Source organism: Artemia sp. Qi Xiang Cuo, chromosome 18 (assembly GCF_049724085.1).
Source record: "Artemia sp. Qi Xiang Cuo chromosome 18, ASM4972408v1, whole genome shotgun sequence".
Lineage (NCBI taxonomy): Eukaryota > Metazoa > Arthropoda > Branchiopoda > Anostraca > Artemiidae > Artemia > Artemia sp. Qi Xiang Cuo.
The window spans coordinates 23,749,407-23,775,183 of NC_142811.1; the positions used below are offsets into that span (position 1 = coordinate 23,749,407).

At 37.1% G+C, this 25,777-nt stretch overlaps 1 protein-coding gene across 1 annotated transcript in view; it reads left to right on the forward strand.

The window, feature by feature from the left end:
- Positions 1-24,995: 24,995 nt before the first annotated feature.
- Positions 24,996-25,777, forward strand: part of Arpc5 (Actin-related protein 2/3 complex, subunit 5) — a 29,958-nt gene continuing 29,176 nt past the window's right edge. Inside the window, exon 1 of the mRNA XM_089104341.1 lies at positions 24,996-25,152. Coding sequence (XP_088960467.1) covers positions 25,011-25,152 — 142 coding nt within the window. The 5' untranslated portion in view covers positions 24,996-25,010. The remainder of the gene's footprint in view (positions 25,153-25,777) is intronic.

Here is a 25,777-nt window from a genome sequence, read left to right on the forward strand (position 1 = left end):
ATGTTCGCTAATCAATTCGTCTCTTCTTTAATAGACCAATAGATGCCCTAAATATATTTGTATCTGTATGCCAAGGCAGGTTAGAATTCAGGATTGCAGTGTAGGTATTTGGTATATTAGCCGTGTAGCAAAGGCGCTTAAGGGAGATAGAGGGCACCTGATTTCATACGGTAATATAGCACTGTATGTAATCTAGTATAAAAGGGAGATAAAAATCTATTTACTGTGATAAAAATTATATTTTTGCCTAATAATAGCTCGTGAATCATAGGCAGTGCAATCGCGCTGCCATATGTAAAGAACGATGTTGGCGCAATGTATTATTTATTTTATTATTTTTGGTTTTCCATACCAGGGCACTTCGTATCGAAGGAGTTGTCGTAGAAACTTCGAAAAGGGCTCATTTGATTCGAAATTGGAGTGGCTAGTGCCCTTCTTAATATTCGAAAGTGATTGGAGGGCAACTAGCCCCCCCACACCCATCAGTCTCCCCAACACATCCAAACACAATTTTGAGATTGCCATTTTGTTCAGCGTAGTTAATTTGCAGATATAAAATACATTTTTTAGGAAGACACTCCCCCACAACCCTCAGGGCAAGGGTTTTAAATTATACCCTGGGTGCATATAAGAACGATGTTGGCATAATGTATTATTTATTATTCTTTTCCTTTAGAGCAGGGCACTTCGTACCGAAGAAGTTGTCGTAGAAACTTCGAAAAGGGCTCATTAGATTGGAAATTGGAGTGGCTTGTGCCCTTTTTAATAGTCGAAAATTATGGGAAGGCGACTAACACCCCTTTCACGTCCACCGTTTCCCGAAGCACATCCAATCAAAATGTTGGGATAGCCATTTTGTTCAGCGTAGTTGATTTCCAGATAGAAATGATGTTTTTGAGGGTGAAGCTCCCCCACAGCCCTCAGGGTAAGGGTTGTAAGTTATGCCTTGGGGTATGTAAGGTTTTTTACAGAAGGCGTTGTCGTAGAAACTTCAAAAAAGTCTCATTCGCTTGGAAATGGAAATTGAAAGGGATAGTGCCCTTTTTCATAGTCAGAAGTGATTGGAGGGCCACTAACCTCCCTCTCATGCCCACCTTTTCCCCAAACACATCCAATCAAAATATTGAGATAGCCATTTTATTCAACGTAGTTTTAAGTTTCTGGAAATTAGGTCTTTGAGGATGACACCCCCCCCCCCCCAGCTCTCAGGGCAAGGGTTGTAAGTTATGCCCTGGGGTCATATAAGATTTTTATCGAAGGTGTTTTCGTAGAAACTTCAAAAAAGGTTCATTCGATTGGGAATTCAAAGGGCTAGTGCCATTTTTAATAGTCGAAAGTCTTTGGAAGGCAACTAACACCCCTTCCACGCCCACCATTTCCCCGAACACACCCAATAAAAATTTTGAGATAGCCAATTTGTCTCACGACATTCAAAGTTCAGGAAATTATACCTTTGAGCAGGACACTCCCCCCCCCAAGGGTTATATGTTATGCCCTGGGGGCATATAAGGTTTTTATTGAAATCTCTGTCGTAGAAACTTGAAAAAGGGCTCATTCGGTTTGAAATTCAAGGGCTAGAGCCCTTTTCAATAGTCAAAAGTGATTTGAGGGCAACGTACCCCCTCTCACGCCCACATTTTCCCCCAATATATCCAATCAAAATTTTTAGATAGCCATTTTATTCAACCTAGTTGAAAGTTTTGGACACTAGGTCTTTAAGAAAGCAAACCCCTCCCGCCCCACAGTCCTTAGGACAGGGGTTGTATGTTATACCTTGGGGTATTGTAAGGGTTTCATTGAAAGCGCTGTCGTAAAAACTTCAAAAGGGCTGATTCAATTGTAAATTGAAAGGGCTAGTGCCTTTTTTAATAGCTGAAAGTGATTGGATGGTGACTAACGCCCCTCTCCCGCCCACCATTTTCCCAAACACATCCAATCAAAATTTTGAAATATCAATTTTGTTCAACGAAGTTGAAAGTTCTGGAAATTAGGTCTTTTAGGATGATAACCCCCCTCAGAGCCCCCAGTGAAAGGGTTGTAAATTATGCCCTGGGGGCATATAAGCTTTTTTTATAGAAAGTGTTTTCGTTGAGACTTCAAAAAGGGCTAATTCGATTGGAAATTAAAAGAGCTAGTGCTCTTTTGAATTGTCGAAAGTGATTGGAGGGCAACTAGCCCCCTCTCAAGCTTACCATTTCCCCAAACACATCCAATCAAAATTTTGAGATGACCATTTTATTCAACGTAGATGAAAGTTCTGGAAATTAGGTCTTTGAGGCTGACGCTCCCCCCAGAGCCCTCAAGGCTAAGGTTATAAGTTATGCCCTGGGTGCATATAAGATTTTTTAAAGGAAAAGTTGTTGTAGAAACTTCAAAAAAGGCTCATTCAATTGGAAACTGAAAGGGCTAGTGCCGTTTTTAATAGGCTAGTCGAAACTGATAGGAGGGTAAATAACCTCCCTCTCACGCCTACCATTTCCCCAAACACATCCAATCAAAATTTTGATATGGTAATTTTTTCAACGCAGTTGAAAGTTCTGGATATTATATCTTTGAGGATGATCAGCCCCCCCCCCACGGGACAAGGGTTGTAAGTTATACCTTGGGGGCATATAAGGTTTTTATAGAGCGTTGTAATAGAAACTTTGAAAACTTTGAAGGGCCAATGCCCTTTTTAATAGTTAATAGTAATTGGGGGGAAAACACCCATATCACGCCTACCATTTCCCCAAAAGTATCTAATAAAAATTTTGAGATAGCCATTTTGTGCAACGTAATAAAAAAGTCCGGGAATTGTGTCTTTGAGGATGACACCCCACCCCCTCCCAGCCATCAGCGCAAGGGTTGTATGCTGTGCCCTGGGGGCGTATAAGGTTTTACATAAAGCGTCGTCGTAGAAACTTCAAAAAGGGCTCATTCGATTTGAAATTGAAAGAGCTAGTCCCCTATTTAATAGTCGAAAGTGATTGGAGGGCAACTAACGCCCCTCTCAAGGGTTCAATTTTCCCAAAAATATCCAATCAAAACTTTGAGATAGACATTTTGTTCAACGTAGTTGAATGTTCTGGAAATTAGGTGTTTGCCAGCGTTGTCGTAGAAGCTTCAAAAAGGACTCATTCAATTGGGAATTGAGAAGGCTAGTGCCCTTATTAATAGTCAAAAGTGATCGAAGGGCGAATGCCCCTCCCCCCATACCCATCATTTCCCCAAACGCGCCCAATCAACATTTTGATATAGCAATTTTTTTAACGAAGTTGAAGGGTCCTACTACGATACGAATAGTACGGAAAAAAATGATACAGAAATTATATTTTCGAGTATGACGACCCCCAACAGCCCTCAGGGCTAAGGTTGTAAGTTATTTCCCGGGGGCATAAAATGTCATATGGAAAGTGTTGTCGTAAAAGCTTCAAAAGGGGATCTTTCGATCAGAAATTGAGAGGGCTATTGCCCTTTTTAATAGTCGAAAGAGATCAGAGGGAGAATAGCCCCCCCCCCAACGCCCATCATTTCCCCAAACATTTCCAATCAACATTTTGATATGGCCGTTTTTTTCAACGCAGTTGAAAGGTCTGGAAATTATTGTTTTGAGGATGACAACCCTCCCCCCATAGCCCTCATGACAAGGTTCTTAAGTTATGCACTTTGGGCATATAACGTTTTTATAAAAAAAATTTTGTCACAGAAACTTCAAAAAGGGCTCATTCGATTGGAAATTGAGACGACTAGTGCCTTTTTTATTGGTCGAAAGTCATCAGAGGCCAAATGTCTCCCTACCTGCCTATTATTTCCCAAAACACTTCCAATCAAAATTTTGATATAGCCATTTTGTTAAGCCTATAAGAAAGGTCTGGAAATTGTGTCTTTGAGGATAACAAATCCCCCCAGCCCTCAGGGCAAGGGTTGTAACTGGGGAGATATAGTGTTTTTATAGAAAGTGTGGTCACATAAACTTCAAAGGGGGCTCATTGGATTAGTAATCAGACGCTCTAGTGCTCTTTTTAAGAGTCAAAGGAATCAGAGGGCAGCTACCCTCTGACCCCTACACACACGTCATATTGTCTTGAAATACGTCTAATAGAAATGTTGAGATAGCCATTCTATTCAAAATAGCCTAAATACCATATAACAAGGCTTTTGGGGTTGAAACAAACCCCAGAGTTTCAGGGTAAGGGTTGTAAGTTATGCCCAGGGGGTTTTAAAGGTTTTTATGGAAGGAATGGTTGTTTAACTTCAGAAGAGGCTCAGTCTTTCTTCCTGAAAAAGACTATGTCAATATAAAACGAACAGAAATTAATCAAAAAAACTTTTTTGCACAAAATAAGTTTTTCAAAAATAAAGTGAAGAGCTCCCTTAAACCATAAATGGATAAAAATAGAATCAAATAATCTACCAAGCATACAACGACCACAAATCATTATCAATAAATAAATGAAACCCGAAACAAACAGAAATTAAAGTAAGTCAAACTCAAAACGAGCAGAAATTAATCTGAGTAGGGTTCTAAACCCTATGCTTTCTAAAAGCCAGACTATAATTTGTACTTTACTGATAAATAATTTTTTTTAAATGTTTTCACTTATAAATTCAAACAAAAATTAATTAAAATTTTAAGGAATAAATATCAGCACATGTATATTAAACTGAAAATGCACATTTTTTTCAGTAAATTCATTTGAATTTTTTTCAGTAAAGTACAAATTATAATCTGGCTTTTAGAAAGCATAGGTTTAGAATCCTACTCAGATTTGAGACCTCCAGTTGAAACCGATTCAAAGATGAATGGACATTAATGCAATCTGATTTCAAAGCAAAGTTATGTTTATGCGCAGCATGCTTAATTCCATGAGCTTGAATTCGCGAGAAGTATTTCTTCCTTTTACTGGATTGTCTTTCACTTAGGGAGACCAAACTATAAAATTGTTTTAATTTAGACATAGGAGTATGCTTGTGCAAACCCAGAGCAATTCGAATAGCAGAATTTCGTGAAGATTCCAGGGTTTTAAATTCAAATGGCGGACGAACTGAGAAGAATTATCATACCATACTCTATATGGTATATGGTTCCAACCATATTCTAGATTGGAACGGATACATAATTTATAAAAATCCAAGATAACTTTAGGGTAGCATCCCCATTTACTTTCAGCAAGTCTCTTTAGAACTCAAAGCCTCTGAATGATCATGGATTCAAAAAAATTAATATGTGCAAGCTGTAACATTTTAGAATCTATCCATGGGCCAAACATTTTCACTGAGCTGCAATATGGGATCGCACTAGAGAAAATTGTAAGAGGATTGGTGCTACTAAGTGTTTTCTTGAGCACTTAGTAAGTATGATGGCTTTGGTTTTACTAGTTGAAATTGGGAAACCAAAATCTGAAGAAAATCTCTTAACTAATCTTATATCCTGTTGAATAAGGCTTTGAAGAAGTTCAATATCCTTTCTAGGCTTCCAAACAATCAAATCATCTGCATAAAGGCCAAACAAAGAATGAGATAATTAAAATTCTGAAACATTCAAATTGAACAGAAGAGGACTCAAAATTGTTCCTTGAGGATGACCTCTGGTAATCGGACTAGTCTGTTCTCTAAAGTCATTAATTTAAACATAAGAACTTCTATCACTTAAAAAGAACTTCATAAAACTTATGAAAGAGTAAGGAAAATCAAGGTTTATTAAAAGATCAATCAATTTATCATAGGCTACATTTCCATAGGCATCTGACCAATCAAACAGGACTGGCATTGTGACGTGTCTGGTTGTAAGAGAGTTACAAACATCAATTTCAAGGTGGGTGATGTTATCCACAGAGCCATGCCCTTTTCGGAAGTCTTTTTGTTCACTTGGAAAGAGATTATTATTTTCAGCAAACCATTCGATTCTTGGTAGGATAAGCCTTTCAAGGAATTACTGATGGCAGGTAAAAACAGATTTAGGTTGGTAAGACTCGGTGTCACTAGATGAGTAAGAAGGTTTAAAAGCTGGAAATACTTGGCAATCTTCCATGCATCTGAGAAATTTTGGCTTGTCAAAACAAGATTATACAGACTTAAGAGGGTAGTATGAAAAACCTCTAGGGACTCAAAAATCCATTTTATATAAATACCATCATGTTCTTTGGAAGACTTAATATTAAGGGAATTAAGTTCATCTTTGGAAAATGGTTCCATCAAGGTCCTGTTATGTAAAGAAGTATGAGGCAGAGTACAAAAAGGAGGTCGAGTGGAATGAAAATCAGAGTGGTCATTTTTATAGATGTCAGAAAAAATGTTTGATATCTTGTTATCTGAAGGAACTAGAGAGCCTTCCTGCATGATATCATATTTATGGTCGTCATTAGACTGCTTCCCACTATTGAGTTGGCTAATAAAATTGTGTTAGGGCCAACAGATTTTTTAGGATTAAGCCCCTTCAGTCGACTCTCAACATCAGAGGCAACCACAGTTATCTTATGTACAAGTTCATCAATAGAATATACTGGTGCTCTGGTAGGGAGGAATTGTTCGAAGAACAGCTAAAGTAAAAGACCCTGGGAAGACGTTACATGCCTCGTATTTCAAACACCTTTGGACGGTTTTCGTTTCACCAAGGATCAGCACAAATAAAGTCAAATACCATTGCAAGGATAAAACAACTGTCAGTAACTATGTGAAACCCAAAACATCAAACCTGGATGTATTTAAAAATTTATAATATTGATATCTTTTTTCTTTCTCTTAAAGTATTTTATTGCCTTTTCCTTTAAGTTTATTGTGCGGTAGGGTTTGTTTTGGATTTTTTTTTTCTTAACTGTATGTATCTTAGCTCTTCTATCCGCCTCAGAGAAATGGGCCAACCATCAAATTGGTATTCAGAAGCTGAGATACCCGTTGCTGCTAAAGCTATTGCCGTATCTTCAATCTCTGGCATTGACAGCCAGAATAATACTATGATTACAGTCCCAGAGTCCCAAAACCCCCAAACTAAATCCCAGCTCAAAGATGACAGTAAAAGAGCAAGTGTTTGCTACCAAAAATATCCCTAAGACTAGAATGAATCTGTTCCAATCTTTAAGATGTAGTTTCACTGTGAATGTTAACAGAGATGGTTCTCTTACAGTTATGTTCCAAAATAGATAGGATGCCTGCAAAGTTCCTAACCAACATAGAATAGATAATATATTAGTTACTTATCAATGGTGGTGTCCACCTATGAAAACCACACAGAAACTATTGATGTATATTGTACCAATCGAACTGTTAACTGAAGACCTGAAAGATGGTCTTATGAATAATAAGGGAGAAATGCTAGAGGTCCTTGAAGTCCATCGGATGGGCAAGCCAGACTCTAAAGTTTGGCTAAACAGTAAGAGTGTCATTTTTATTTTACCAGCGAGTACCGAGTTTGACTCATTGTTCCTTTTTGGTCAACCTAAAGCTTATAAAACACACCAAGAAAAGCCTATTCAATGCTCAAAATCTTTTAGGCTTGGACACACCTCTAAGTATTGTTCTTTTTCTGACACAATCTGCCCCAGTTGTTTTTGGTAATCATCCCTTTTCTAGCGAAATTAAATTTTCTACAGCTCCTAAATGCGTGAACTGTGAAGGTGATCATCAGTCTACAGATAGTAACTTATGTCCTAAATATATCCAACGAGCCAAAGTTTTAAGGATAGCCCATCAAAAAAATGTCCCATTTTCTATAGCTGCAATGGAGCTTGCTAAGCTTTCCAAATTCATTTCAAAGAATTAATTAGACTAAGGAAGTGATCCCAAACTTTTTACCCGATCCTTGGTGAAGCACTCCCATAAATAACCAAAATCAGGCTCAGTTATCTCAGAGATATCTATCACTCGGCAAATTAATGAGCACCCCAATGTAATGCCAGCAAATCCAGCCCTCCAAAATCCTAGATTTAGTCAAAAATCATGGTCTGAAGGAGTGGCAGACTCACCTAATATATCCACTCTAGCCAACATTATACAAGATAAAGATGGTCCTCATATGTCAAAACTAATTAAATATGTTGTATTAATGGACCAAATTATCCCATCAAATTTGCCCAAAACCCTAAAAGCTGTTATAACTAAGGATATTGTTGAATACTACTTTTCTAATTCTATCTTTGAAGAGATAGGAAAGGACTTATCATCAATTTTCACCAAGTACCGAGCATGTTACCTATTCAACTCCACCTATGACAATTAAGGAGCAGATCCTACAATCGAACTGTGTCTCTCTTAGCTCAAATAAACTTGATGATCTTATCCAATATGCATCTAATAATGAAATTGGGATTATATCTCTACAAGAGACCAATCTTCAGCAGTTCAAGAAAATCAAATGCCCGGTTACAAGTGCTTTCGGAAAGATAGATCTACCAATAGAAAATGTGCATGATTCAATTTCTCATTCCCCTCAACCATTAAATCTTTACAGGATGAAATTCACGAGATAGGTATAGTACTAAACCTGGCTAATGGTAATCATCTTGTCATAAAATCTTTGTACAATCCATGTGGAAGCTATTATATCCAAAATGTTTTGAAATATGAACTTTTAGGAAATGGTTCCTTTATTTTTGCTTATTTCAATGCGCAGAGCTCACTCTGGAAACAAACAGCCTGTACTAACAAATCAGGAAGAGGCATAGAGAATATCTTGTCCAACGTTCCGGATACTTTGATTTTCACTCCATTAAATTCCCAAACCCGGTATAATATTTCATCTAATACTTTCTCTACTATTAACTTGCTACTTGGTCCATCTTTATATTATGATCGAGTCCAGATGGTGAAAGTTCTCACTCTGCAATTCTAACGTCATTTCAAAATTTATGCTATTCTCCCAAACCCGACATAGCTTACCAAATTTTTATAGCTCTAGGTAATTGGCCCCTGTTTCAGGAGATATAAAAGGAAGCTGATTTTTGATTTGTCTCAACTAATACTGATATTAATGCTTTTAAGTCCAACCTGAAAAACCGTCCTGTAGCAGTCAGCTAAATCTGTCATACCCATGACTAAGCCGAAGTTTTATAAGGGTTCCAAGAGACCCAAGAATTGGTGGAATGAGGAGTGTATGGCTGCAGTTAAGGCAAAAAGGAAGGCTCGTAAAATGTTTATAGACAACCTATCTCCATCAACAACCATTTCGTAGTGCACAAAATAAAATTGGTATGTAAGAAAGCTAAACAGTCCACATGGTCCAATTTTAGCTCAAGTATTAACTTCAAAACCACAATTTATAAGATTCACTACCACCCTGATGAAGCTTACCCACGAGTATTGAAAGAAGCTCATGCGGAAATAGCCCTTCCCCTTATGAACATGTTTCAAACGTCTCTTGATGGTAAGCAGATTCCTTAGAATTGGCTGAATGCTAATGTTACACCTGTACACAAAGGGGGTAGCCGCAACAGCGTTTCCAATTATCGACTCATTAGTCTTACATCTGTAGCTGATAAAATCTTAGAAGGAATCGTGAATGCTCAAATTGTAGAACACCTGACCACCAACAAGCTGCTCAGGAATAGTCAGCATGGCTTCAAACATGCACGCTTGGTTGAAATTAATTTGATTGATGCGTATGACCATATTACTGGGTATATGGATCAAGCAATCCCTGTAGACTTGGTTCTATTGGATTTTGCAAAAGCCTTCGATAAAGTATGTCACCGTCGACTAAGGACCAAGATCTGCAATTGGATTGGAATACATAATGAAATCGTAAAGTAAGTGCTTCAGTTTTTTTCAGGGAGAAAGCAAAGGGTGAAAGTATTTGGAAGAAAAAGACAGGTATTCTTTTCAGATGGAGTGGAAGTATTAAGTGGAGTGCCCCAGGGAACCACCTTGGGGCTATTAATATTCAATATTTATATTAATGACGCACCAGTCACAATCAAAAATAAAATAACTCTTTATGCTGATGACTCCAAACTCATTGGACCTGTTCATACACCCAATATGAGAGCCTCTATGCAGAATTCCCTATGGGTACTTTCCTAGTGGGCAACTATGTGGAAACTTAAATTCAATGTAAGTAATGTTGAACAATCCACTTTGAAAAGAAAAAGGACAAATGCCCTTATCCAAAAAGGACAAATGCCCTTTAGGGATGGACGGATCAAGACACACTATAATGTCATCTCAAGCGGAGAGAGACTTGGGATCATGATTGATAAAGACTAAAGAAACCCTTGACATTATAAAATGAATAATCACTAGTAGGTCACCTATGGTGATGACTAAATTATATTTGGCATTGGTCAGGCCTAACTTGGAGTTTGGCATGTGTGTTGCTAGCCCCCTCAATAGAGGTGACCAACAGAAGTTAGAATCAGTTCAGAGACCGGCTACGAAAGCAAGAGACGGGTGCAAGAATATCTAAATTACTCATCCCGTCTGAAGAGACTGAAACTCCCTCCCTCTGGTCTACAGACGTAAATGGGGTGATATTATTATGACACTTAAGCTCCCGAATTCTAACTTTCCATTAAATAAGCCATTTCAATTTGACCAATCTGCCAGAACTATAGGACACAGTCGGAAACTATATCAGAATTCTTCTTCTTCTTCTATTTAACAGCAGGCGGGCTTTTCAGTAATACTATTTAGCCCTTTTCCCTTTGCTTCACTCTGTGGGCTACAGAGCTACTGGCTTGATTGCCTCATATTTATTAGATATATTCAGATATCTTTCAGCAGATCTTTCGACTCTAGGAGTTCAAATATAAGATGATAGATGTCGATTTCTATGCTCTGTGTGCTGGTATAGTTGGCTAGGCTCTTGGCTGATAGTGGGATTTTGTGGTGTTTGAAGCATTTTAACAGTTTAGAAAGCAAGGTATGTTGTGCAGACGTCAGCATATTACATTCAAATAGACAATGGTCAAATGTTTCATTATTCATATTACAATGCCTGCAATGAGGGGACAGGGGAATTGAGCCACTTGAATTAGAAAACTACTATGAGAATGCAAGGAAATTTAGTCCATTTGTTCCAGAACGAATTCTATGATAAATTTTAGAAAGATACTTATTGGGAAAGGGGGAAAGGATAGGATTAATCTTATTAAAATTAATATCTGATAGCCTCCATCGGTAAATATCTCTAATTGGGATTGGTCTCCCACTTGGCTGGTCAATATTTATAGCATTTTTTGCTATTTCATCAACCTGATGATTACCACTTATGCCAGAGTGGCTAGGAATGTACTGAAAGTAAGTTTTTATGCCACTTGAAGCAAGATTATCAATAATACTGAGACAATGATAAGTGTCAATGTCCAACTTATATTGAGGAGCTGAGGCCAGCAACTCAAGGATTGATAAAGAGTCAGAATAGATGATAATATTATTCGAATTTTCAATCAAAGATTGGTTTTGCTTAAGGTGTTCTAATGCCATGATTATGGCATTTAACTCAGCAGACATTATACATAAATTATTAAATAATCTCTCGCCCATTGCAATTTTCAGGTGAGGAAGGAAAACACCACTTGCAACCTTCTCATTCATAGTTTGACCCATCAACAAATATTTGGAAGTGATTTTTATAGGTAATTGTATTAAGTTCTGCAAATTTTTTCTGAACAAAAGCAATGGGGGTTAAATCTTTATTCCATTTTGAAAATTCAGTATTTATTATGGGAAATGACCAATTCCATGGAGAGGATTGGGGGAAAGTAGGTGCAATAGACTTTGCTGGTACAGGGAACATCTTTTGAATATTGGCATACTCATCTGCAAGACCTCTATACATGGCTGGATTTCTTAACCAATTATGTAATGTGTGTGAGCTATTTGATTCAATTTTTGTAAGATGTTTTATCAAGAGAAAGCTACGTCTCTCCCTTATTGTTGTTAATCCACTCTCCATAAGCAGAAACTTGGTGCTTGTGGGTTTCCTAAGACCAAATATGAGACATATTATATCATTTTGTATTGTTTCAATTTTTTGCATCTGGGTCTTTGCACATGTACCATAGACAATGAGCCCATAGTCAATATGGGGTCTTATATGAGATTTATAAAACTGGAGTAATGTTTTTTCCTTACAACCCCAGGGTGTGGAAAGAAGTCTTTTTAGTATATTTGCTTTTCTATAACACTTTTTTATTGTGTTTGAAATGTGGAGGTGGAAATTAAGTTTTTGGTCAAGCATGAGACCTAGGTAATTAATATTATTATCTTCTGGAATAGTTGTTTTATTTATAGTTAGTTTTGCATTAACATGGTTTCACTTCGTGTGAAATTGGATTATTTTTGACTTGGTGGGTGCAATGGGTAAATCTGAATGTTGAGAGAATTTTTCAAACTGGAAAAGTGACTTTTGCAGATTTGACTGTGCTATCTGAAAGGTGTTGCCAGATGACCATAGCACCAGATCATCAGCATATTGTAGATTCGTGTGGGGTAGGTTCATGTCCCAGAGATATAGGGCAAATAGGAGGCAACTGAGGACTGCTCCCTGATGTATGCCTTTTGATATTGTCTTTTGGGGTGAAGAGGCTCAACCAACACAAACAATGAAACTTCGCACTTCTATGAAGGATTTAATAAAGTATACTAGCTTAGGAGGTACTCCAAGGTTTGTAAGTTTATTTAAAAGGATTTGGTGGTTCAAATTGTCATATGCTCCTTCAAAATCTAGGAAAGCTGCCGCTAGGATATTATTTTTTGAGAAAGATTCATTTATTGCATTTGTTAGCAAAATGAAAACATCTGTTGAGGAGTGGTATTTCCTGAATCCAGTTTGAGTGTGTGGGATCATGTTATTTTTCTCAACAAACCAGAGGAGTCTGTGATAAATCATTTTCTCCATTATTTTCCCCATCACAGGTGTAATCATTATGGGCCTATAAGACTCAGGGTTATCTTTTGGTTTATTTTTCTTTAGGATTGGTAGGAGGGACGAACATTTCCATATATTGGGGAACCTAGAGGATGCCCAAGCGTGATTATAACAATTTAGCAGTTCTTGTTTGTATGAAGGTGTGAGATTCTTTATCCATGTAGGGTGTATATTGTCATAGCTGCTGCTAGTTTTGGACCTGATATGATGTATTGCATTATTCAATTCCTGGATTGAAAATGGATTAGTTATGTACTTGGATCCTGGGCGTGGTTGGTAACTAGGGTTCATAGGAATTATGGACAGTTTGCTTTGATTGTTTGATGTTAGCTTATTAACAAAAAGAGTTGCAAATAGGTTAGCCTTTTCAATATCATTGTCATAATGGGTATTATTATGTATAAGCTCATACAGGAGTGGGTTGGGAGAAGTCTTTTTCCCACATATGTGGCTTATGACTTTATGTATAATTGGCTCATGCGTTTCTCAGAAGAGAACTACCACAAGACTATGCAATAACTTCTTCGTTAATAGAATGGTGAGTTTAATGAATTCGTTCACCGAAGAAGTGGTCACTACCTCCAGTACTGCTACCTTTAAAAGAGCCTTTGATGGAGAATGGCCATCGAAGCCGTGGCGAACTGGGTGGGATGCAGTTGAGACGTCCAATCATCGTCATCACTAACCAGCGATTCTACAGGATTTCATCCTTATTTCGCTGGACAATACTGTTTAAGGTAATTTCATTTGGCAACTTCGTAAGAAAATCAACAACTATTTGTAGATATAAGGTGTGTCCCTGCAAAATTTATTTTAGGCTAGATGCTTTTGAAAGTTTTTAACCTGCGATTATAGCCTACCACCTACTACTAGCAAAATAAACGATGAAATCCTATTAGAATACATATCAGAGTTTTCACAAATACAATGGCTTTTTGCTGTCTTAGAATGGATCTGGGTTGTATTAATAAAACTTTCAGTAATAGACTCAGAGCCCAAGCTATGCATCTGGAAGTTTAATTGGCCGATTCTTAATATACCATTTGAGGTTACTTTATAGCCTAGGTTATGCTATGAGATTCCATAGGCTAATTGATATAGGCCTAGGGATAATGTTAACCCTCTAGCCTACTTGATTCCTTTTTTATGCTCTTTTCAAGTACTAATTGAAAGCAACTCAACAAAAAAGTTTTTCATACAAAAAGTAAAGACTGTTGTTAAACCAAGGATCAGCACAAATAAAGTCCAATAACAGTTCAAGTAGCCTAGGCTATAAAATAGCTAGGCTATCAGTAACTGCATGAAATACATATCAGCAAATTTGGTGGTTTAAGCCTAAGAGACCAGCAACACATTAGGAAACATGTTAAGAAAACAATTATTATGGTAAATTTTTTGTGGGTCTTATAATTTAGCTAAGATGAAAGTGAAAATGTCATGTGATGCCTTTTTTTATATGCTTTCATAGTTCAATAATTGCTTTTGGGGCTAATTGCATCTTGAGCCCTAAAGGAGCCCTGAAGGTATTTTATATGAATAATGAAAGAGCATAAAACAATCATCAAATGATGTTTTCACTTTCATCGATATAATTATATGGCCCACTGCAATTTTACCATGAAATTTAACCCCCTACCCCATTATGTGCAAATATATAGGCTACCTTGAATTGTTGACAAAAAAGGTTTGAATTACAAAATTCAGCACTATTTTTGTCAACAGCATTCAAAACACTTGAAACAGTAGAAAAATAGTTTACATTTGAGTTGCCTAATAAATGAGGTTTAAATTGTTATAAATAAGTATTTTTGGAATATGTATCTCTTGAACAACCTATTTATAAACTAGTGATATATTTTTAACCACTTCTCAATAACTTAACTAGTGTTGATAAGTTCTGCGTGTTGATACAAAAATGAAAAACATTTGAGGCCCCTTTAAGGGCTCAAGATGCAATTAGCCCCAGAAGCAATCATAGCATTGTGAAAGAGCTTAAAAAAGGCAGCAAATAACATTTCTCTTTCATCTTAGCTGAATTATAAGGCCCACTAAAAATTTACCATTATTACTTCATAATATAGAGAATAATCCTATTTAACATATTTTACCTTAATTACCTTAATTTGCACTTCAGAGCAAATTAAGGTCCATACTGGATCTGTTGTGCTCTGGGTCAATAATGGCAAAAATTCATCACTGTGTTAGGGCCCAGTGACACGCCATAGGAGAGGTCTGCTGGAGAGATGCAATTTAAACCCTCTTGGTAGCAGTGGCCACAAGGTAGGTATGGCCTGTAAAGACCATTCTCAGTGGTGTAGAGCTGACACCACCGCACAACAGCAACTTCGGATTGAGTATGTGAGATGGTTTGGTATGACAAGCGGCATCAGCCTCCTAGCGAGACACTCATTATGATAAAGTTGGCATCAGTCAGTACTTGAGTGGGATGGACAGTCCCACTCATATTTCCATGGCTTGTTATTCCATTCCTTGTCAAGTCTGGACTTGAAGGATGCAGCCGTAGGTGCAGTCGCTGTTTCAGCTTGAAGGCTATTCCAATCATTGACAACACGCTCGGAGAAGAAGTGTTGCAGCGTTTGTGGTGCTGACTTGAATGTTTGGTAAAGAGGGGGTTATTTGGTTGTGCGTTATACTTGTAGGTCAGCATCATATCACCACGGCAGCGTCTGAAGATGAGTGTTGGCAGCTGCATGCGTTCAAGTCTCTTGTTGTATGGGAGATCTCATAGGCCAGCTATGCACTTTGTGGCATGTCTCTGAACTCCTTTGATTAGACTGGTATCATTCTTATAAGAAGGGGAGGTGAGACATACCAAAATCCAAAACGGGTCTAACTATAGCCGTATAGAGCCGTAGAAAGACTGTATGGGAGCAGCTGGTTATAGTGCGTTTGAGGAGACCAAGGCTTGAATTTGCTTTTGAAACTGCTTGTTGCCAGTGGCCATGGAACTCCAGTTGTTCATCTATCAGCACTCCTAGATCTCTTTCTTCGGGACTTGTCTTTAGTACTAAGCTAGCCAGTGAATTGGGATTTTGCAGGGGGAGAATCTTAATCTTCACTTCTTTCCTTGTATTTCCTGTTTTTATATCATATTTCTAAATATTAGTGTCTATTGTTGTTTGTTGTTGTTTGTTTGATGCACTCCTGGGCAGGCTGCCCATTGTGCACATCTCCTCAATTTCATCCGAGCCTTTAGGGGTGAAAGGTGTTCCACGTCAAAATTCAGCTGTCCAGCTGTTGTTCTGTCACTACCAAGGGTCAAATAATTTTAAATAGCCATCTGGCTTTTGTCACTGTGGTTAGAGAGGGGTTTTGAAGAGGCTCAAGGCAAAAACCATTAAATCAATGGCAAGCTATATTCAACTCTGTCTAATGATGTCTCATCTGAGCCTCCATATTTACAATTCAAACACAACTGGCTGATATGGCATTTTAAACTGATGAGCTTGGCTTGCAATATATACTCATACTCATACACATACATACCACTAATTTACACGTACAATTTTAAAATAATGTGCAATAATATTAATATATACAATTATTAATACATATTACAACACTAAGTGTAGCTTAGTATCTACAATAAAATGGCCTAATAATTCCACAGATTTTTTCCTAGCCCATGGTGATACCTGTGCATGGCCCAGGATACTTCTGAGCTAGAATACACCAAAATACTTTAGGCAAGCTTTTTTCAGTGGCAATCTCTGTGTCTCATACTTTTTACAATACATTAAAATATGCCTAACATCTTCTTCTACTTTGTAGACCTTGCATAATGGAGAATCTACTGACTTCCATTTAAATAAAACACTCTTAATTCCAGCTTGGCCTGTGCTGAGCCTGACTATACTGATAGCCAGGTGTCTGACTGGGTGGCATAGATCAGGAGGTGGGGTACCATAATCATACACATCAAGGATCTGGTTCTGAGACCTTTGACCAAAACCTCTTTCTCCTTCTCCTTTAGCAACTTATCATAATAAGATAAGAAATCATTCACTGAATACTGACATACTAAATTCTCCCCATACCTAGCACCCCATTTTGCCAGCTTATCTGCCTGCTCATTTCCCCTAATTCCAACATGTGCTGGTACCCATGTTGCTACAATCTCATACGTGGCTGTAATCAGTTTTAGCAGTGTTTTTTTTTTTCTAAAAGCAGCACTGATTTTCTTGCTGGCTAATGACCATACATCAAATAATTCTGTACCAAAAGTGAGTCACTACATATCAAATATTTATCTATTGGAGAAACACTTGCAATAAATTCAAACGCTAAGTCAGACAGTGCATGACTTAGCCCAAGCACCACAACTGCAGCCCCACCCCCAGTGGCAAAGTATGATCCATCAGTGAATACCATTCTATGTCCAGTCTGTGTCCACTGGTCTACCCATTCATGCTACCTAGGTCTTGCCATCTTTGGTGGTCTTCTTCTTCTTCTTTTTAACAGCAGGCAGGCTTTTCAGTAAAACTATTTAGCCCTTTTCCTTTTGCTTCACTCTGTGGGCTACAGAGCTACTGGCTTGATTGCCTCATATTTATTAGATATATTCAGATATCTTTCAGCAGATCTTTCGACTCTAGGAGTTCAAATATAAGAGGATAGATGTTGATTTCTATGCTCTGTGTGCAGGTATCGTTGGCTAGGCTCTTGGCTGATAGTGGGATTTTGTGGTGTTTGAAGCATTTTAACAGTTTAGAAAGCAAGGTATGTTGTGCAGACGTCAGCATATTACATTCAAATAGGCAATGGTCAATTGTTTCAATATTCATATTACAATGCCTGCAAAGAGGGGACAGGGGAATTGAACCACTTGAATTAGAAAGCTTATATGAGAATGCAAGGAAATTTAGTCCATTTGTTCCAGAACGAATTCTATGATAAATTTTAGAAAGATACTTATTGGGAAAGGGGGAAAGGATAGGATTAATCTTATTAAAATTAATATCTGATAGCCTCCATTGGTAAATATCTCTAATTGGGATTGGTCTCCCACTTGGCTGGTCAATATTTATAGCATTTTTCGCTATTTCATCAACCTGATGATTACCACTTATGCCAGAGTGGCTAGAAATGTACTGAAAGCAAGTTTTTATGCCACTTGAAGCAAGATTATCAATAATACTGAGACAATGATAAGTGTCAATGTCCAACTTATATTGAGGAGCTGAGGCCAGCAACTCAAGGCTTGATAAAGAGTCGGAATAAATGATAATATTATTCGAATTTTCAATCAAAGATTGGTTTTGCTGCAGGTGTTCTAATGCCATGATTATAGCATTTAATTCAGCAGACATTATAGATAAATTTTTAAACAATCTCTAGCCCATTGCAATTTTCAGCTGAGGAAGGAAAACACCACTTGCAACCTTCTAATTCATTTTTGACCCATCAACAAATATTTGGAAGTGATTTTTATAGGTAATTGTATTGAGTTCTGAAAATTTATTCTGAACAAAAGCAATGGGGGTTAAATCTTTATTCCATTTTGAAAATTCAGTATTTATTATGGGAAATGACCAATTCCATGGAGGGGATTGGGGGAAAGTAGGTGCAATAGACTTTGCTGGTACAGGGAACTTCTTTTGAATATTGGCATACTCATCTGCAATACCTCTATACATGGCTGGATTTCTTAACCAATTATGTAATTTGTGTGAGCTATTTGATTAGATTTTTGTAAGATGTTTTATCAAGAGAAAGCTACGTATCTCCCTTATTGTTGTTAATTCACTCTCCATAAGCAGAAACCTGGTGCTTGTGTGTTTGCTAATACCAAATATGAGACGTATTATATCGTTTTGGATTGTTTAAATTTTTTGTATCTGGGCCTTTGCACATGCACCATAGATGATTAGCCCATAGTCAATTTGAGGTCTTATTTGTGATTGATAAAACTGGAGTAAGTTTTTCTCCTTACAATCCCAGGGTGTGGAAAGAAGTCTTTTTAGTATATTTGCTTTTCTATAACATTTTTTTATTTTGTTTGAAATGTGGAGGTGGAAATTAAGTTTTTGGTCAAGCATGAGACCTAGGTAATTAATATTATTATCTTCTGGAATAGTTGTTTTACTTAGAGTTAGTTTTGCATTAACATGGTTTCGCTTCTGGTGAAATTGGATTATTTTTGACTTGGTGGGTGAACTGGGTAAATCTGAACGTTGAGAGAATTTTTCAAACTGGAAAAGTGACTTTTGCAGATTTGACTGTGCTATCTGAAAGGTGTTGCCAGATGACCATAGCACCAGATCATCAGCATATTGTAGATTCGTGTGGGGTAGGTTCATGTCCCAGAGATATAGGGCAAATAGGAGGCAACTGAGGACTGCTCCCTGAGCTAGGCCTTTGGATATTGTCTTTTGGGGTGAAGAGGCTTAACCAACACAAACAATGAAACTTCGCACTTATATGAAGGATTTAATAAAGGATACTAGCTTAGGAGGTACTCCAAGGTTTGCAAGTTTATTTAAAAGGATTTGGTGGTTCACATTGTCATATGCTCCTTCAAAATCTAGGAAAGCTGCCACTAGGATATTATGTTTTGAGAAAGATTCATTTATTGCATTTGTTAGCAAAATGAAAGCATCTGTTGAGGAGTGGTATTTCCTGAATCCAGTTTGAGTGTGTGGGATCATGTTATTTTTCTCAACAAACCAGAGGAGTCTGTGATAAATCATTTTCTCCATTATTTTCCCTATCACAGGTGTAATCATTATGGGCCTATAAGACTCAGGCTTATCTTTTGGTTTATATTTCTTTAGGATTGGTCGGAGGGATGAATATTTCCATATATAGGAGAACTTAAAAGATGTCCAATCATGATTATAACTATCTAGCAGTTCTTGTTTGTATGAAGGTGTGAGATTTCTTTATCCATGTGGGGTGTACATTGTCATAGATGCTGCTTGTTTTGGACCTAATTTGATGTATTGCATTATTCAATTCCTGGATTGAAAATGGATTAGTTATGTACTCAGATCCTGGGTATGGTTGGCAACTAGGGTTCATAGGAATTGTGGACAGTTTGCGTTGATTATTTGATGTTAGCTTATTAACAAAAAGAGTTGCAAATAGGTTAGCCTTTTGAATATCGTTGTCATAATGGGTATTATTATGTAAAAGCTCATACAGGAGTGGGTTGGGAGAAGTCTTTTTCCCACATATGTGGCTTATGACTTTATGTATAATTGGCTCATGCGTTTCTCTGGAGAGATTATTTGCAAAATTATTCCAGTATTGATATTTAGCATCTATTACAGTCTTTTTTAGGTTAGATTCTGCTTGTAATTTTTTTAAATATGTAGTAGGTTTTGTTTTTTTTATGAATTCTGTCCTAGCTGCCTTTTTTATCCTCCATTTATTTAGGCACTCATTTGTCCACCATGCTTTAGGAATTTGTTTTGGGGTTGTTTTCTTAGGTGTTGTCCTAGGGATAGCATGATTAGCTGTATTTATTAGTAAAGATGTCAAGGCTTCAGCATGTTTGTCAACTGTTGTGTTAGAAATGCATGAACTTTGGGTGAAACTTGTAATTTCATCATTTAGCTTATTTTGGAAAATAGACCAATTTGCTTTAGTGTTGATATATTTGGAGGTATGAGATGAAGTTTCAGTAGGTTCATTAAGGGAGCAAACTATAGCAAAGTGGTCTGTACATAGACTATCAATTTTATTTATGTAAATTTTGTTCAACAAATTTAAAGACATAATTCGTAGATCAATTGTGGAGAATTTGCCACTTTTGGGGTTAAAATATGTATTCAGGTTTGGAGGGGTAGCAACAGCTAATTCATTATTATTTGAAGTTATATGCTCAATAAATTTACCAGCTTTATTTGCTGGTTTATTCCCCCACAAAAGGCTGTGGGCATTGAAATCACCACAAATAATGATATTTTTTAACATATTAGAATTATTTATATAATTAAAGAAATCCTTGGCATCTGTAGTTTGGCCATTAGGGTTATAAAAGCTTATTATGTAGGTTTTTAAATTATTCAGCCAAACACTTATACCAATTACATCAACATCATTTTCAAAATCTGGAAAATTGATGCCACAAAATTTTATATTATTATTAACTAATAAAGCTACACCACCTCCTTTTCTCTCTGAAGATCTATCCTTTCTCAGGATAGTATATCCCAGAGACTTAATTTGTTGATTTTGGGTTAAATGAGAATCCTGGAGGCAAGCAATATTAATGGAATTATTATTCATAAATGATATTAGTTCATTTAGCTTATTTTCTGTGAGTGATCTTACATTCCTTTGGAGTATTGATAAATGTTGTGTTGTTGATTTATTCTTCATATTACTGTGTATCAATGTTCAGCTTTGTTAAAAGTAAAGCAAGATCTTTTTTTGCTTGAATGAGCATATTATCTGGGATGTAGATTTTTGCCAATTCTGCAATAATTTTTTTTTTCTGTAGTTGATGTATGTTCATGGCCTGAGCTGCATTACAGTTTAGAATGAATAAGGATTTTGGGGATTGCATTTTCGGTAGTGCATCCTGTTTGTTGGTTAAGGGATTGATTCCTGGTAGTGTTTCTGGTTTGTTTCTTCTAGGGAGGAAGGGACAGGCTTGCCTCATCTCACGGGAAAACGAGACTTGCTGACTTGGTGATTCCTTCTGATAGGGATTTGAGCTGGGGTGCTTAGAAGATATTGTTTCGTATGGGGTGTTTGATGCATTTGGGGCATTTGACTTGGGGGTTTTGGTTGGTTTCATTACAGGCTTTATTTGGTATTGTTGGGCAGCATTTGCTTCCATTGCTGCAAAGGGGTATGGGATGGCCTTCTCTGTTGATATTTGGAGTGTTAGAGCTCTTTTCTTGTATGGAGGGCATAATGATTTATTTATAGATTCATGTGGGGCTTTGCAATTGATGCATGTAGGCTGGGTGTTTTTGCAAGTTGTCAGCTCTTTAGGATGGAAAGATTTACAATTAATTCACTCTTGGAGAATTTCATTGCATTTTTTTGTCGTGTGTCCCAGTTTGAAACACTTCTGACACTGTATAGGCTTAGGTTTGTATTCCTTGTGTGGTTTGATTTGCCCAGATAGGAATAATTTTTCTGGGATATCAATTTTATCCTTTAGTGTGAATAAGAAGAATCTACTAGTTTTTATGCCAGTAGAGTTAGGTTTTCCAAGTTGGGTAACATCCTCAACTGGGATTGTATTTCCGGCCCTATCTGAGAGGCCTTCTTTTAACTCCTGAGTAGATATCTCTGGGGGAACATTAAAAACTACAATTTTTGTTGGTTATTGTTTTGGGTTCCAATTAGATGCAATAATGGGGATATTTAGAAGGGATTTAAGGTTTATTATTGTATCCGCTGATTTCTGATCTTCTACAGCTATTAGCAGAGATCCATCACGGTTAATGTTAAGAGAGAACATTGATTTTAGCAATTTAAAAATTGCAACTCTTATTGCAGTGATCAATTTTATTTCAAAGGGGGTATTGGGAGTAATTTTAAGGTAAATTCCTAAGTTTTTGGAGGGAGGATCTTGGGCAGGGAGAGGGGAAATGCTTTTAATTGGGGAGATTTTTGCCTTTTTTTTAGAGCTTCTAGAGAAGACCTCTTGAAACCCATTATCATCATTTATGGTTGCATTAGGATCTACATTTACCATTGTCCTATTCTCCGAATTGGAGCTATCATTAGAACTTTCAGATAATGTGCTTGACCAGCCAGTATGGGTATCTTTCACTATTGAATTTGATTTGGTACCTGGGGGGACGTTTTTTTTTGGAGGGCTTATTAACAATTCCTATTTGAAAAATCTTTAAAAACAAATATAACAATAAAACAAGAAGGGAAAATATATGATATAAAACCGTCTGGACTATAAGATGGGGAGGATAAACACCACAGTATAGCCCTGAGGATGACTTGAGCAGGATAGGTTTGGTACAACTGCTGATTAGAAGCGATAATAATCACAAGAAAATATATTTCGATTTTCTTATAAGGTTGCTGAGATTTTCAAGGGGTTCCTCTGGGCTACCCCTTGAGAATGGGGGTATTTGGGTCTATTCTCTAAGTCTTGAAAAGTGTTTATAAACAAATGCCGCATGCCATCTAACCTAATTTATCACTATTTGTCTATATACATGTTTTTGTGAGAAATAATTAGATGGCACTGATGGAGTTTAATTAGAAATATAGAATATTTGAAAACAGAAAAATGTGGTCAAATCCATTTTTATTTTTCAGAAATTTGTAACAAAAATTGTACACCAGTGAAAGATGTGAAGATAAAGGCTCTTTCCCTGCAAAATTGTTAATTAGGATTATTCTGCATATTGTGAAGTAAAAACTGTTTTCTTAAAATGTTTCCTTATGTATGGTTGGTCTCCTAGGCAGGTATGGAAAAAGTTCCAAAGCTGCCAGTAGCAGAATTCCAAAAGCTGCTGACACTTTGTGTTTTGACAGCTTTTCTTTGAACAAAAAGTATTTGTATTTGTAAAAATGATATTTTCAGACAAAATCTGCCAACAAATTTGAAAACTGCCAAGTAGCATTGCTACCCCACTTTTTGCATGGTGGCTCCTAGGCTTATACCACAAATTTAGTTGAGGGGCTTCTTGCTATCTTAAAAATCAACTGGGCTAGGTGAATAAAATGGTGAAATTCTAGACAAGCTACCTTTGGCTATCTTGGAAAGGGGTTAGGTTAGGAAAATGAAACTTTGAGCAATGAGTCCTGGGCCAAAAACATACTCCAGGAAGGTATTGCCAAGCTATTATGTTAAAACAGGCTATAGTAAACTAAATACCTGGCAATCAAAAACAAACACAAATGTCCAAAAAACATATAACAATGCCTCTAGTGGTTGACAGAACTTCCCAGCACCTAGGGATGGAGTTGTGAGTTATGCCCTGAGGCATATAAGGTTTTCATGGAATGGACAGTTGTATAAACTTCAGATGGGCTCATTTGTTTTGAAATTGAAAGTTATTGGGCCTTGTTTAAGAGTCAAAAGTGATTTGAGAGCATCCAGCCCCCCTCCCACCCATAATTTCCTGAAACACCTCCAATCAAAACTTGGAGATAGTAATTTTGTTCATTGTAGTTGAAGGGTCTGAAAATTATGTTCATGAGGAAGACCCCCCCCCCCCCCACAGCTCTCAGGGCAAGGGTTTTAAGTTATGCCAGGGGGGCATACAAGGTTTTATAGAAAGGGTGGTCTTATATGCTTGAGAGGGGACTCAATGGATTGGTAATGAGAAGTTCAAGTGCCATTTTTTAAGAGTCAAAGTGATCAGAGCAGAGCTACCCTTCCCCCTTTCCCCAAGGCACAAACACACTGTGTTTTCTCAAGATGTATCCAATAGAAATTTTGAGTCAGTTCTTATATTCAAAATAGCCCAAAGATCATGTAACAAGGCTTTTTGGGATTGATACAAACTACCAGAGCCTAGGGACAATGGTTGTAAGTTGTGCCCCAGGGGCATTTAAGGTTCTTATGAAGGGATGATTGTTTAAACTTTAGAGGTACTCATTTGGTTGAAATTGGAAGTTCTAGTTCTCCTTTAAGAGCCAAAAGTGATGAAGGTCAACTAGCCCCCCCCCCCCCAACTACCCTTCTTTTCACTAAAAATATCTGATTGAAATTGTGCAATTGCCATTTTTTTCAAAATAGTTCAAAAAATATATATCAATGCCTCCAGGTTGACACAACCCCAGAGCCCTGGGACAAGGGCCTTAAATTGTTCCCTGGGGGTATGCAAGGTTCTTATGGAATGGGTGGTCATATAATATTCAGATGAGTCTCGTTTGAAATTGGAAGCTATAGAGCCCTTTTTAAGAGTCAAAGTGATTTGAGAGCAACCTGTTCTTGAACCTTTAACACCCCCACCCCCCACTAAAACAATCCTGTGACCTACCTGACACAGTATCTGTTTTCCATTTTTATAAAATTCTAACCTTTTTGGTTTGTATTTGATGAATTATTTGATTAAATTGGATGGGGGAATGATCTCCATGCTTTCCTCTTAAATGATAACCCAGTTATCAACTAAAGCAATGTTTTCAACAACATTTTCAGTATTTAAAAAATAATTCAGTGATATGCTTGTTATTTCATGTCATCTTAATTTTTCAGGACTCCTAGTAAAATATGGCAAAATCAACATTGAATACTGAATTCAGAAAACTTGATGTCGATAAATATTGTGAAGACAATTACCTTGAAGAGGAACTGCAAACTGTATCTCAACAGCCTGGGCAAGCAGAAGAAATTTCGAAACTACTGTCATTAGGTAGAAGGAACTAAAAAAAATATATTATTTAAAGAAATTCATCCCAAAAACCAGCTTTTGATTACAGATTATGCAAAAGTCTTGACATCCTATGTGTGGCCATCAATTTTTGTGCGAAAAAGGGTTGGAGAGAGGAGCTAAAAAGAACCTAGCCTTGCAAAGTTTGTCTGAGAACTGTGTTTGCATAAACGGATAAAATTTTAGGGGGAAAATAGCTTGTAAAATATTTTTTTAAATTGCCCTGCCTTGTGTGAAGGATTCAGCCACTTATGTATATCTACTGCACATCATGAAATGGTAATTTGATTTTGTTAGTAATAATGTTGACTTATATTTATGGCGATCAGCATAGGTACATGGTCAAACCCTTAGGGAGGCTGGAGGATCTTCCTTAAGGAAAGGGGATCTCCAGACAATTATCAAGGAACAAATCTGACAGGATTGCACAGACTTCAGAATTGTAGGATTCAATCCTGCACAGATAGGACTATTAGGATGGCCTAAAGGGGGGCATTTTGTACTAAAATTTAAGAAACATATTACTGTTTGCTTCCTTGCACGTGTCACTTGCTATTAGAGCATGTTCAATGGCACATCTGCACTGTTTAGGTACATCAAAACTGGG